Source organism: Petaurus breviceps, unplaced genomic scaffold (assembly GCF_028583685.1).
Source record: "Petaurus breviceps papuanus isolate PSGF00001 unplaced genomic scaffold, PetGlider_PUasm1.0 90701, whole genome shotgun sequence".
Classification (NCBI taxonomy): Eukaryota; Metazoa; Chordata; class Mammalia; order Diprotodontia; family Petauridae; genus Petaurus; species Petaurus breviceps.
This window is the reverse complement of record NW_027187316.1, coordinates 5880463-5895802: the sequence shown is the minus strand read 5'-3', so window position 1 is coordinate 5895802 and position 15340 is coordinate 5880463. Positions and strand designations below refer to the sequence as shown.

Genomic DNA, 15340 nt, shown 5'->3' with positions numbered 1-15340 from the left:
TCAGAACTTATAAATAAGATACTGTACCTCATATAAAAAAAGATGCTTAATTACATTTAATTTTCTTTTTAGGAAACTGCCATATAGTTTTGATGATACATAAGCTAGACAGACGTGATTTAATATTTGTAAAAGAATCCCTAGGCTAACACTTCCATGACAGCCAATTACAGCACAAAACACAGCCCAGCAAATCTGCTACCAGACCTTAGGAAAGGTAAAATTTCTTACAATGAGTTACAGATTCATAAGTACAAGAAGACAAGAAGAAAAAGAAAAACAGAAGGAATCCAGCCACCCAGCAAATATGAAGCAGACCCTAGATCGTGATACAGTCCAAAGATGTAAATTATTGTAAATCATCACTGTTGTTCAGAATTTCACACAGTCACTTGTGCCAATTTTGCTCACTTTTCCACAGACACAATAATGAACTAAAGAGAAGAGGCAAAAGAGGGGGAAAAACCTGAACTGCAGAGTAGAAATAAAGTTCTGCTCTACATATGCTTTTACTGTACAGGAGTTTGGGCTTCTTCAGCATTTGTACTCTCTCCAAATCCCCATGAGTCACAAAATTAAAAAGCTATATCCTTCTGGATGCCAGGAAGGGCCTCACCACAGACCTTTTGTCAAAAAAAAAAAAAAGGGGGGGGGGGGGAAAAAAAAAAAAAAAAAAAAAAAAAAAAAGGGGGGGGGGGGAGAAAGAAAAAGAAAAGGAAAAAAGCCACAGTGGTAGGCAGTCCCACTTTACTTTGAGTACTGTGAGGTCACAAACCACATGATTCTGTCTCTCCAGTAATAGTGCTTGCAAAAAAAAAGGAGTTTTAAAGCTTTTGCTTTTTTGGATTGTGTGAATGCTTCATTCGCCTCACAAACAACCACAGAACCACAAGTGCGGTGCAAACTTTCTCCAGGAGGACAGCAAGAAGTCTCTGGTTTTTAAATGGTTAATCTCCGCAGGTCACTACCAGCCACCGAGACCAACAGAGTCAGTGAGTGCTCTCTAACCACAGTCTATGCAGTAATAGTAGGTCCTTCAAATATTTGCTCATTCTCTTTTTTGTTTTGTTTCTCTGCTTTTCACATGTTACCAGCTACATAATTTCTTGACAGAAAAAAACAAATATAAAATCTATGCACTCCAGGCATACTGTAAAACTAAAACAAGGTTTGGCTATGGTTTGTATTTTCAGTTTAAGGCTGCAAGCAGTATTTACACCAGAGGGTACAAATCCTATCTGAAAAAAAAGAGGGACTATGGCATCAAACAGCCTCTTCAGCACTGTAACACCATGTCAGCAAAACTTCTTTTGGGGTAAGTGTTAACAATATTTTTCAATTCTAAAAGTAATTTTGCTTGTCATCAAAATATGAACCTGTTAAGTACAAAGGTCTGTCTCTTAGATAAGATATCTGATTTTAGGGATAATGTGCCAGGATACAAAAAATAAGTAGACATGAAATGTAGTTTGTTACATGGAAAGCTGGAAAGGAAAACAATCACTACAAATTTTTGCATTTGGAAACAGGCATAACTATTTGTCATTTATCTAATTCAATGAGTAATGACTGAAGCTAGAAGATAGGAAGTTCCTTAGAACAAGATGAAAAGTTGTCTAGAGCTACTGAACTGAAAAAAAGACATTATAAAACATTAGAAGAATTTTATATGTTACCTAATGCACTTAACTAAGATTAGCCACTAAAACTAGCATGTTAATCAGATGAACGAGAGTTATCTGACCTCAGACAGGACCCAGTGTTTGATCAAATTTCAAAAAAAATTTACTTTTTGCCAAAAATATTCTGCTAATGCATGATCTAAAACTACCATGTTTATAATATACTTTAAACAGGGAACTAATTCCTGCTCAACAGTTATCAGTTTAGCCAGGATCATTAAACCATATTCATCCTTTCACAAAAATGCCTCTAGAAATATTGGCACAGATACTCTACAGTTTTATATAAGAATAATCAAAGCATGCATATAGTTTACATTGCTGCACAAATATAATGGGGATGTATGATTATAAAGGAAAAGAAAGGAAAAATCATACAAAATAATGCTTGGATTAAAGGAGCAGTTTTAAGAGCTCTGTATAACAGAATGTCGCTAAATATTGGCTTAGATATTCAGAACAGTAAACACAGATGTCTCAAAAAAAAACCTCCATGCAAACAAGTAAATAATTCTCCACATGTTTAACTCTCCACATACATGCAATACATATATATATACATATATATGTGTGTATGTGTATATATGTATATATAAAAGTATATTGGTATTTACAATAGACAAGAAACACTGAACAATGTGCTTTTAATCTTAAATTCTCAGATCTGTCAAAGTGATTGTCTTTTAGTCTCAAGTAAAATAAAGTGTCATAGAAAATCATGATAACGTATCATTTAAGCAGTCTATATAACTGGATAGGCTTGAATTTAAGATGTGATAAAATGTCAGTTTTTCACTGACATTTAATTATAATCTGACATGTTACAAGATAATAGTTGATAAGGTCTGCAAATTACTTTATCATCTGACAGTCTCATAAAGTATCTAAAAACTTACAAGATTTTCTTTATGATGTCCATGATGTTCCAACTAAGAAGAGCTTACAACTGGGTTTTTTTTTTCACTATCTTTGAAACTGAAGAAAAGGGAAAGATACTAAAAATCTATTCACTGTGTATGCCTGGATTAGCTTTGCTTTGTAACATAACTAATGATTGGAGTTCCCTTCACTCCTCCTACTTCACACATTTTAACTGGCTACGACTTAAGGATCAGTCCTGGTGTAGGTCAGTGAGTGAAAATTAAATCCCTTTAAAAAAAAATGCTTGATCTTAAAGGATGGGGGAAATTATTTTATATGTTTTACAAAACTTCTAAACTGTAGCACAGTTACTGTCTATAAGGAGTTTTACTAAGTTACAGTATATAAAATCTCACAGTAATAATGTAGGAAACGATCCTTTGAAATGGAGAGAAGCTAACATTTCCATGACAGAAAACTATAATGAATGTTAACAAATTCAGACTGATCAGATTATCCTCAGGTTCATAGGAAGCAATATGGCTTACATGAATGAGAACTTCTGCTATTAATTCCAAAAGAGATCAACAGGTATTTTCTTGGTTAAAATATACAGGTCTTAATTGTTTCATACACCTATTTCAAATCTCTTTTTTTTTTAAAGAGTATTAAGTATCATGTTGGAAACACCATTCTTATTCTGAGCAACATTTTAATATTAAGAATTGTAATAGCATCTATAGATTTTACAAAGAATTACACGTATATTACGTCACTTGAAAATAAAATTAGGAAAATTGGGTTAATCTCAAAATATATTTATTAAAGAAAGGGTTTAGGGTTTTTTATCGTTTTTTTAAATGAATGGAGAGTCGTTTTGTTCATCATTTGAAGCAATAATTATTTCCTCATTATATTTCAAGTATACATTCAATACTTTCAAACAATGAAAATAAAAGATAAGGGTAGCACTGGATTACTTAGTGGATTCTATTATCTTTTTAGGGGTAGAGATTAAATGTTATAACCAAGTTCTCCTTCATCTTTTATAACTTGGACTTTGTTTTGTTTTTGGAGTAACTGGGGCTTTTTGTTGTTGTTGTTTCTTAAGTTTTCCAATGAGCTAATATGCCAAAATAATTATAGAAGGCTAGATATATAGGTGGGACAATTATATATAACTATCACTATACTTTTTAGATGAATTTCTATATTCTCAAATCTATTTAAAGGAAGATGCTATTAAGTTCACTTGCACCTCCAAATTCTAATATTATCATTAGAATGACTTCTTGAATTATCAAGAATTACGTGCCTTAGCTTAGTAAAGAAAGTATTCCATGCTCTTTTCAAGAGGGCTCGATAGCACAGGCCTAATCAATTGATTCATTTCACATTTTAAAAGCTGCAGTGTTTTCAGGATGGATAGTACCACTTTTTTAGATAACTGGAAGTATGCCATTTATTTCAAATATAGTCCAGAACCTCATTATTCAAAGTCTATCAGATACTTACAACAACACAAATGCTATGCAATAGCAACTTGAACAAGGCTGATAGAAGATCAAATGCAATACTTCTAATGTATAATATTTCTGCGGTCTGTAAAAGATTAAAATATCATAGTTTTTATAACTGACTATAATTGAATTAAAGGAGTGAACACTGATTTCCAAAACAACTATATTAGTCCATCTTCCATGACGCACTAAAATAACTTTTTAGTTTAAAATTTTAACAGCTAAAAAGTCTCATAGCTTTCATACTAATTAAAATACTACATTCCAAAATTCAGGGAAAGGAAGTTAAAATGCAAATATGCATTTTCACAGTCTAGTAAGATGAGGAAAATTACTATTAATACAATTCCCAGGAGATTATACTATAAGGTATTTTAACTGTAACAAACTCAATTTTATAAATATATGTCATATTTATAAAAGATCCTGCTATATATACTTTGAAAGAGTCAGTATTCCTTTTTCTTCACTTTAGTGTATAGCTTATGAGTCTCTAACTCACGTGAAAGGCATGAAATATGCATGATTACATCATAATACATTCTAACTGTTTTTAAAAGGACAAAATACTGATCTATTCAAGTACTTCCTTTGAGCTAATCACTGATAGTCCGACTTGTTTAAATCAGTCATGCTAAAGTTAAATTCAGTAAGATAGAAAATGTTCCAGTTAGTTAAAAGAACACTGAAATATTTGATGGTTAAATAAACTGCAGAGGAAAAAAAATCTAACTCATTGGAGGCACTAAGATTTTATCAAACACATAGGATTAATCTTTATTGAATAGAACCATTCACAAATCAAAACTTACTACACTTCAATTCTTTCAAGCAGCGCTAATCAATTACAAACCTTTTCTAGTGCTTCAAAATTCATGTGCTTTTAATTTTATACACTGGTGGTCTAAAATATAGTATTGGGGCTGAGCTAATGTATCACAACTTTTCTTTTTTCAATAAATATCCATCTAGAGGTTTTCTTAAAAAGGGCTGCTCATATGAAAACTGTGGTAATATTTTTATACTGTACCTCTTTGTTGAAGCAAAAGGTTAGGGGTTACCTAAATACCTCAACTGTATATACAAAAAAAGGAAAAGGTAAGTATTCACATGAAAAATCCAATGGGACTGGATTATTTATTTTTGCATTTCCTATGATTAATGATGCACCAGTGCATACTTGAAAACAGAAGTCAAAATAGGGTAACACCTCAAATTCCTTGCCAAACTGTACAAATATGAAGCTTCCGTGCTATACTAACTTGTGTATCATAATTGAAATTCAGTAACTAAATGACAAAATAATACAAAATTTCCTAAAAAGCTGTGAGATTTCATGTTTTTAACCAAATAGTCTTAAGGAGCAACATTTACAAAAATAGCCCCTTTGAATAACTGTATTATCAGACAAGCTATATTAAATATTAGACATAAATAATTCATTTGTCTCACTTTTGTTTGAGTCAAATACCCAAGGACTTAAGTGAACATGTCAAAACCTTTTTTTTCTGAGTACTGACATTTTAAAACTTGCTATTTTTTAAAAAATATAAATGTTATTCTTAAGTATTAACGATCATTCACTTTGTAAAATGTATTGTTGCATCAGCAACACTATAACTATTTTAGGCTGTGGTTTCCAATAAGGAATTTTAAATGCACTACATTTTCCTCCTACAATAATTAATACTATAGCTTCTTTTATAGATAGGATACTTCCCCTTTCCCAAAGAAAACAAGCAACTGAAGGCACTTCAGTAAGAATTACAGTGAACTACAATGTTTATGATACGCTAAAGAAAGAAATATTTCTAATTTAGATGCCCTTAGGAGTGTTAAAAAATATTAAAAATTTCTTATTTTATAGAAAACACAAACCCTATAAAAAGGAAGTTTCATAAACTGAAAATATATTATCTTGATATATTCTACTGTAATTTGAAAAACAGATAATGGACTTCAATTGGCCTAGCAGGAATTAAAACTTCCTTTATTATGACAGATGCATTACAATATGAACAATAATGAGGAAACACTATTTCACGTGAATTTCATCAAGTTTAAGGAAGCTGACCACAATTTTTGTCCCCTCAAAAACAAATGCCCACAAAATAAATTATATATACTCCATCATTACCATCTGGTCCTTAAAAGAAACCTATTAAGAGAGGGAACAGCTATTCAATTATCTTTCATACAATATTTTTATACTGTGTAGAATATCTGATATTCTTTTTTATTTATACTGCTTAATGAAGGATGACAAATTGAAGGATGAAGTGGAAAAAAAATGTAAGCAGGATATCAAATGCCTCAGGTGTTCATTTTCAATGGAAGTGTTAAAACTAAGAATACATTTCCTTTCATAAAAGTGTTCTTTTTTAACAAATAAATGTTATCACCTTAATATATTTTGAAATAGATGCCCACACACATACATTTTTAAATGAGCTGAAATATAGTTACTACTGCATACCCGACTACTCAATTTTTAAGAATGGTTATTTACACAGCAGTTTCCTATACTGTATGTACTTTTTACTTCTTGTTAGCAAAAGTTGTCAACCTCCATCACACAACCAAGTATCTTAACTATGATAGTAGCTGTCTCAAAGAGACAACCAACACAGTACTTTATTTTGGCAAAAGTATTTTAACATTTAAATTATCCCAAACAAACTTCTAAGCAACTTCTTCAGCGTTTGTGTCTTTTAGATATCCAGATTTAAAAGTAACTATACCGTGACATCAAATTTTAAGTATCTTTAATGTTACTCTGACTTGAAAAATTTTCCAAGTTACATTTATTCTCAGGAAAGTTATTTTGGAATATTTTGGTCAAAACTTTAAAAACTATCTTATGTCTAATAGCTGCTATTTATGTTTTAGGAAATTGTATTCATTTGGTAGGTAGAACTTAACAATAGTCTTTAATTTCAGCAAGAAAAATAACCTTTGCCATACAAAGTAAAGAATTTTCATCTTAAACTCACTGAAATGAATATTTTTTACTGTTTTTAAAAGTTAATCTATTAAAAATCTTCCAACTAAACTCATCAAAATTTATTCACAAAAGAGAAAAGATAAAAATTCAAAGTCTTAAGATATATATTTAAATTTTCTCCTGAATTTTCGTGAACCATGAGTATGCCAAACCATTGTTTACTTATCCTTTGTGGTCAGATACCCAACATCTAAATCCACTTTGTGGTTTAGTAAAAGAGAAAGACAGAAAAGTTGACAGCCATATAATATTTTATTGTTTTCCAGGAGAAAAAAAATTGCCAAAATCACAATGACAATCAACAGTAAAATCAACAAAAGGCACATACATTTTGTTTTGAAAAGAGATATGAGAGATTTTCTCAGATGAATGTAATACTAGTATGCTTCATATGCTAAAATAAAATATCTTGCCAAGTATATTCAACTTGAACTTCTGTGGATCAGTCTAGCTTAAAATTTTTATTCATAGCTGAACATATATATAGTGTGTGTGTGTGTGTGTGTGTGTTATATCTACATTACAGCTAAAAAACCTGGACTCCTATCTGTAAACTAAGAATAGCTTACTAGTAAATTCATGGGTTGTTCTTCTAGTTCTTTCACTAAATTATGCAAGTTAATCATATCTTAGAAAACTATCAGACTATGAAAATATTGACTAACAGTAAGAACTTACTAGGAAAAACATTCTTGAACAACTACAATGACTAAATTCAATTGTATTATCTCCCCCTAAGAGGCAGTAATGACAATAATACATTAAGGAGATTTTAGATAACATAAGTCATTGTACTTGACAAGACTAGCTACATGAGTCTAATGAAAATGATTAATAATATTGGCCCTAAGTTCCAAACTAGTTTGGTTCTCAACATATATGTTTCTATTTGTATTCATATTGTCTGCATTTCTATACAAAACAACATAGGCTCCTGAGATATACGTTATAAAGAAATGGGAAAAAAATTATATTCTGATGCCATATGAAAATCTGTTAATATACAGTTCATTTTAACTTTAAAAAACCAACTTTATATTTTCTCTAATTATCTGAAATTTCCAAAATGAATCAACCATCTTTCAAGTATATCTACTTAAAAATGAACCCAAGTTTAAATAATAATAAATTACATATACATTGTGCTGTAAAATTTGCAAAACACTTTATATATCTCATTTGAGCCTCGTAATAATACGTTTATAGTTACTACCACATGGAAAACAGAGTCTCAAAGTCTCAGTTTCTTCAACTGTAAAATTCAGAAAATAAAATCTATAATATATGCTCCATTGGGTTATTGTGAGGCTCAAATGAGATAATGTGTATAAAAATTTAAAGTCCTTACATAAATGTCAGTGATTATTAACTCCAGTTTACAGATGAGGAAACAGGTTCAGAAAGTTTAAATATCTAGCTTGTGATCACACAGCTAACTAGTGTTTGAAGTAGAGTTCGAACCCAGATCTTCCTGACTATAGATTGAGCATGCTAACTACTCTATAACTCAGTATCTAAAAACATGAACATAGGCTAGAGTTAATAAACTCAGTAGTGAACTCAGGTTTTAAAATTTTTACTGCACTCTACATGTAGTCAGTTCTACAAAGTATCTCAATGTATCATGGAAAAAAACAAATGTAGCTTTTATTTAACTTTGAACTAATTTGTTCCTAGAAAATAGCCTCTTTGATATCCAGAACTTAACAAATTCCTTTCATCAGTATGAATAACTGTATTATAAAAATGGTTTCATATAAAAACTCCTTTTCTAAGAAATAGCAAAAATATTATGGGAAAAGTGTAAATTTTAACTTTTATTTCATAAACATGGTTTACTTCAACTATAAATCTACTACTAGTAACATATATGAACTCTTATCTTGATAATGTATGTTTTAAAAAATGATTTTCCAAAAAAAAGTGACAACTTGTGTGACATACCATCCCTATTGCGTTGAATGTCAAAGATTTAAATGTCCAGCACTGAAATATTAAATTTTATAAGATTTTCACTGAGGAAAAGGCCTGAAAATAGCAGTTTCCTAACAATGAAGATGCTGTACTGTTACTACAAAAGAAAGCAATCTAGTGAAGTTACTCTTGAATTTCTATAAGCTTCCCACTAGTAAGTTATCAAAATAAATTCATATAAAAGTAAGTTGTACACACACACACACACACACACGCACACTTCCTTGTTCATCTAATCTCACCTTTCTAAACTACCTCTCTTGTAGCAAAGATGGTTAGAACAGACATATTCACATTTTCCCAGCTTTTTAAACTAAGCCCAGCTGTTTAAAAATTCAGAAGACACAGACTAATACTTTACTGACATATTTATTGATAACATCAACTTCATTAAAAGAAATATTAATCATAGTTTAATAGGGTAAATCAGTAGAGCCCATTAGATTTCTTTGCTCATAGTAGGTATATACAAAGAGTTAGTATACTTTAGTATTAAAGACAGAACAAAATGTTTTTTTATTCACAAAAGCACGCCTGAGATTTAAAAGGTAAGACAAAAAAATTATTTATTGCATTCAATATGACTACAAAAAAAGAGATTAAATTTATATTTTTCAAACATCCTAAAAAGCATATTTAAAGTCACATAGTTGCAAGCTGATTATAAACTGAAGTTTCTCTTTTCATTTTTCATAATTTTTGTCTGAATTATATAAAGCAACATACTTTTAATTAATATTATTTCAAAATGTTAAAAATAAATATATAAGTTTGTGTCATTAAGAATGCAAAAAGTTCAAATTGGTCTTGGTATACATATATGTATATGTAAAAATGTCTTCTGAGAAAATAATTTAATCCTATTTTCTAGTTTATCATTCAAATATGAAATATCAAGGAAAATATGCTCCAATAAATATGATTTTGTGTGTACAATAAAATGATATAATGTAAAGTCTTACGTTTTTGTTATGAATCAACAATCAAAACATTATCAAGGCATATAAGCCATGCATAGTAAGAGACTGTCTTAATATAACTAATTAACACATATGATTGAGAATGAATATATACTCAAAAAAAGTAAATGGTTAACACTCACTGAGTTTTTATGATTAGAAAACATAAACAATAATCAGCAGTTCTTACCCTTATTTTGTTTTAAAATTGTTCTATCTTAAAATTCTGCTTCATACACATCTTAGAAATAAATCCATTAATTTTACTACCAGCTAGGGTAGAAGGTAGAAGTAGGAGGGTAGTATTTTTTAAAACCCCAAAATCCTAAAAAAAAAAAAAAAAATAGTTTGGTCTTAAAACCATCAAATACGGAAAAATCAACAGGAAAACACTAAAGTGTATTTGAAACCAAATACATAAAATGGAGCTCCATATTGCAAGAAGAACATTTAGCAGCTGCTTCAGTACAGAGTATATTCTAAGTGTATACGGACATACAGAGATTTTTCCAATAAACCTACAAAAACATACTTTGAAAATTCATGCTGGCCTTTTTAGCTGCCCAAAACAACAAAATAATGATTGCTGAATGACTACTGCATTTTCTTATATACCCACAAGACTACAAGCATCTAACTCCTAAATTTGGCTGCTACAGAATTACATACTTTCTTTATCAGTTTTAAAATTACCACTCCTTCAAAATTGGCTTCAAAGTCTTATTATTACATCTTGTCCTGTACATACCTGTTTCTTATCAATTATGGAAGAATCTTCAGCATTCTGGTAGGCAAAAATAAAAATCCTTAAATGATTTACTAGAGAATACAAAATATGACATGAAAGACATAATATGTACAAGATTGTTTTGAAATGTTCTAGAAGCCGAGAAAAATCAGCCTGACTTTTTTTTTTTAGGCTGATAGCATCTTCTAGAATGTCTCCATGGAGCAAGCAGCATTTAGTAAGCCCTTTTTGCTGCGCCATAATGATCCGATCCAGAAACTCAAGGGTACCTAAAACAACGGGCTACCTGTTCTAGCCATGCTTAGGAATGTGGCCAAATCATTTTTATTGATTTAACCTTTATAGGAATGCTACATATCCTCAGAGCAAAACATTTCTAATGTATTTATAATATGATACACCTCTGAAAAGCCATGAAAAAAAAAAAGGCCAAAAACAAATATACCCCCTCTACCTCTGGATGTTTTGTTTTCATTTTGTTTTTAAAGAGTACTAACTGACCATACTACTCAATGATCCTATTTGTGAAAACTCAGTTTAGTCTGAAGGATTTCTATGATTGGAAATAAAAATGCATTCAAAAATATGTACATTTAAACATATTCTAGCTTTAAGAAAAGTGTGACAATGCCCACACCTTCAAGCTCCAAATATCCCTTTCATACTTGAGTTAGATATTAATCATGTAACTTACAAACATATCAAGCTTAAACTTAAGAGAATTTACAGCCCTTACTGAACAAACTAAACAGCACTCTAGCTGCATTTAGAGAACTTACAGAGAAAGTTTTGTATAGCATATCTCTTTACTTTCTGCAAGTAGTACATTTCAAATTACTTTAGCGGCTAATGCTGACATTACTTATATTTGCCAAACAATAATTCACAATATTATGCTTCCTTACATTATGGCTCAATGTTAGTTAATTTGAACCTCACCTCTAAAGAGGTTATACTTTCATTGCAGACTGTTCTCTCAAATATGGCAAACAACTCTTGAGCATTTCCAGATGTATTACTGAAAGAAGGGTAAAAATCAAAAGCAAATCTTCTCATAGGATGCTGAAATTGTTAATAAAAAGTTTAATAGAATAAGACTGTGCTTACTTTTTAATACTTAAAGCATGACCACATAAACTTGAAATAGGAGCTCAGTACAGCCCATTTCAAATTAAGAAAGCTGTGCTAGCTATAAGGACATAGATTTCAGGTAATTATGAATAGGCAAAATTACTTTTTCTAAACTGATAAGATTGTGGGGGACTACTGTAAAAGAGATCTGTGACTTTATAACAGATAAATTACACCAAATAATATAATTCATAGTGTTGGGGGCTTGGAAATATATATGCAATAATAAAAAATTTTGTCCTATCCTGTAAAAAAAAAGTATCTTTTTTCCTCCTGTTTGGTACAAATTTGAGTTCAAATGAAATATATGAACGTTATTGGTTATTAAATATTTATTAAACACCCAAGTCAGCTAAAAGTTTTACTAAGTAATTGGGCATCACTCTGTGAAAACTCAACTAAACAGGCCACAGAGTCAGAAAATTAAGAGAAAATGCAGGGATATAAAAATCAAATATACATTATGAAGTTATTCTTTAAAAGCTTTGTATTTAATCTGGCTTGCATTTTTCTAAGAAAGGGAAAAGTAAAAACTCTTCCCACTTAATGAAGACTGGATTAAATCTAAATTAACATTTAAAAATTAAGACCATTAGTTTAAAATTAGTAATATTACCTTTTATACTTCAATGTGCTTCTAGACTAACAGAGTTAACACAAATAATTTGTAATTCTTTATTAAATACAACTGGCACTCCCCAATATCTTGCCAAAATGGCAATAACAACTCACATTTATGATGATTCTTTAAGGTTTACAGAGCCCTTTCCCTATAATACCTTTTTTTAAGCATGTAGTATAAGTATTATTGTCCCTTTTATGGGTAAAAAAACAGACTCAGAAACGCTGAATAATTTTCCCATGGTCACACAGGAAGTTTCAGTCAATCTCCAAACTCAGGTCTTCTGACTCATGTCCACTGCTCTTTCTTCTAGACCATATTGCCTCTATAACATTATCATTTGACCTTGAAATCATGAGAACAGACACACAAACACACACACATACACCCATGTACAAAATTAAAATCATCCAATTAAAATCATTTCCTTCCCTCTTCCTAATTTCCATATTACTGTTAATAGTACTCCCATACTCTCAGTTACCCAGGCTCATAATCTATCATCCCAACAACTCATTCTCTCTCATTGCCTACCCCTACTCCCATTTCCTCTCGAATTAGTTTGCAAGGCTTGCTGATACTAGTTTCAAAATGCCTCTTGAAGATAGGCCCTTCTCTCCTTTGACTCTTCCATCATCTTGAAGCCCTCATCATCTTACATCAGTACTGTAATAGCCTGCTGATTAGTCTCCCTGTCACAAGTCCATTGATTGAACATTCCAATTCATCACATGTTAAAGTGATCTTCCTAAAACATAGATCTGACCATGTCACTTCTGTAGTCAGTGAACTCAATGGTTTTCTATTGCCTCCAAGATCAAATATAGAATTCTATTTGGCTTTTAAAGTCCTTTGTAATCAGCGTCCTTCCTACCTTTCCCATTTTTTTTTCACCTTCCCTTTATATACTCTGCAATCTCAATGATGCTGGCCTCTTTGCTGATCTTCTCCCATGATACCCCAACTTCCAAATCCCAATTTTCACTGGCTATCTCCCGTCTCTGCAATTCTCTTCCTCTTCTTCTTCACCTCCTGGTTTCCCTCGCTTCTTTCAGGTACCAGATAAAATCTCACCTTCTGCAGGAAGCCTTTCCTAATGCCCTTTAATGCTAGTGTCTTCTCCCAGTTGATTATCTCTAATTTATGCTGTATATGGTTGTTTGGAGGTTGTCTCCTCCCACCCCACTGGGCAACAAGAGAGAGTACCGTGAGAGCAGGGCATTATTTTTGCCTTTCTTTGTACCCAGTTCTTAGTCAGATGCTTATTACAAATTGGACAGGTAATAAATGCTTGTTCAGACTTAACTTAAAATAGAAAATAAAAAAATATATTCCACTTTTATTTTAATGGGATATTACGTGATGCAATATACCTAACTCTCATTTATTCCTGACAGTGAGGAAGACAAAGAATAGATCAATGAAATCAATTAGTTTCCATATCTTTCTCTCACTAAACATTTGCAAGAACTACTTCCAAGGAACAAATATTTTGAGGTTTCACTTCCTCTCTCTTCTCTCCCTCCTCCTTTCCTTAATGAAAAGTGACATGGACAAATGAAAAATATTAGAAAGGAGGAGCATGAAAGATAGACAATTCAACAGGATGAGAAACACCTGAATGAAAAGCAACAAATGTTTTTAAGATTCAATATCTACTTTCTAAGAAAGATCTATTGATATATTATCAATCCAAGGAAATCTGCATATCATAACTATCTAAATTAACCTGATATACTTTGTGCTAAATATCCTGCCTGCCACACAATATAACATGATAATCTGAGGTCCATTACAAATTATCTTGGAAGCTATATAGCTTCCAAGTATAAATGTATTCATGACTCCATTTCTGCTTTATATTAGCTTTTTTACGCATTAATATATCTTAAAGTTAATAAATTGTATTAAAATAACTATAAAAAATAATTACCATTTCTGTCCTCTTGCTATCTTCCTTTCCCTCTCCCAATGGCAAAGCCTCAACTGCTGCAATCCTATGATCATAGCTACAGCTCTACCAAGGCTGAAATGCCTAACATGATCTGATGCTGGGCTTACTTTTGTATACTAAATGCAATCTTTGCCAACATATGGGGGAAAAAATGAGTGTTGAGGTGAGAAGGGATTTAGAATTGGTTGTATGGGCCAGATTCAATGAGTGATTAATACTTTAATGGCAATGTGGCACAAGATCCCCACTGAATTACCCCGCAGTGATCTGTGCTTGATCCTATGTTGTTTAATAGTTCCATCAATTACTTGGATAAAGGAGTTAACTTGTTCATCAAATTTACAGATGGCATAAAACTGGTAGGGATAGCTAACAGAACGGATGACTCAAGCCAAAAGGATATTGAGAGTAAAGCCCTAGGCTGAATTTAAGAAGATTAAATTCAATAAGGAAAAATGTAAAGTCTTATCCTTGAGTACAAGAAAAATCAACTTCAAATGTACAAATTGGGGAAGTCATGGTTAGATAGCATTCATTCTAAAAAAGATCCAGGGATTTTAGTGGACTGCAAGTACAATATTAATCAGTAGTAGGATTTGACAACTAAAAAGCTCCTGTATCCTTGGGCTGCACTGAGGAGCATAATTTCCAGTGAAAGGTAATCCTACAAGATTCTGACTTTGTCAGGCCTCATCCCAGGTATTTTATTCAGGTCTGGGCACCATAGTATGATAGTAAGATAATAGTATGCTGCCGAATGTCCAGAGAAGGGTAACCAAAATGAATGGCCTTTAGGCCATGCATCATCAGTCATATGTTTCATTTCATATCCTTGGTTAAGTAACTGAGCATGTTTAGCTTAGAGAAGAAAAGACTTAGGGGAAA

The 15340-nt window shown here is 31.5% G+C and overlaps 1 protein-coding gene across 4 annotated transcripts in view; it reads right to left on the bottom strand.

Moving 5' to 3' along the window:
• The window catches only part of SUPT3H (SPT3 homolog, SAGA and STAGA complex component), a 677491-nt gene that overhangs the window by 612943 nt on the left and 49208 nt on the right, over nucleotides 1-15340 (bottom strand). For 2 of the 4 annotated variants that reach the window (XM_069065837.1, XM_069065836.1), the window contains exon 3: nucleotides 4059-4145. The exons of the other annotated variants lie outside the window; for them this stretch is intronic. In XM_069065837.1, coding sequence (XP_068921938.1) covers nucleotides 4059-4145 — 87 coding nt within the window. The remainder of the gene's footprint in view (nucleotides 1-4058; nucleotides 4146-15340) is intronic. 4 annotated transcript variants of the gene reach the window in all.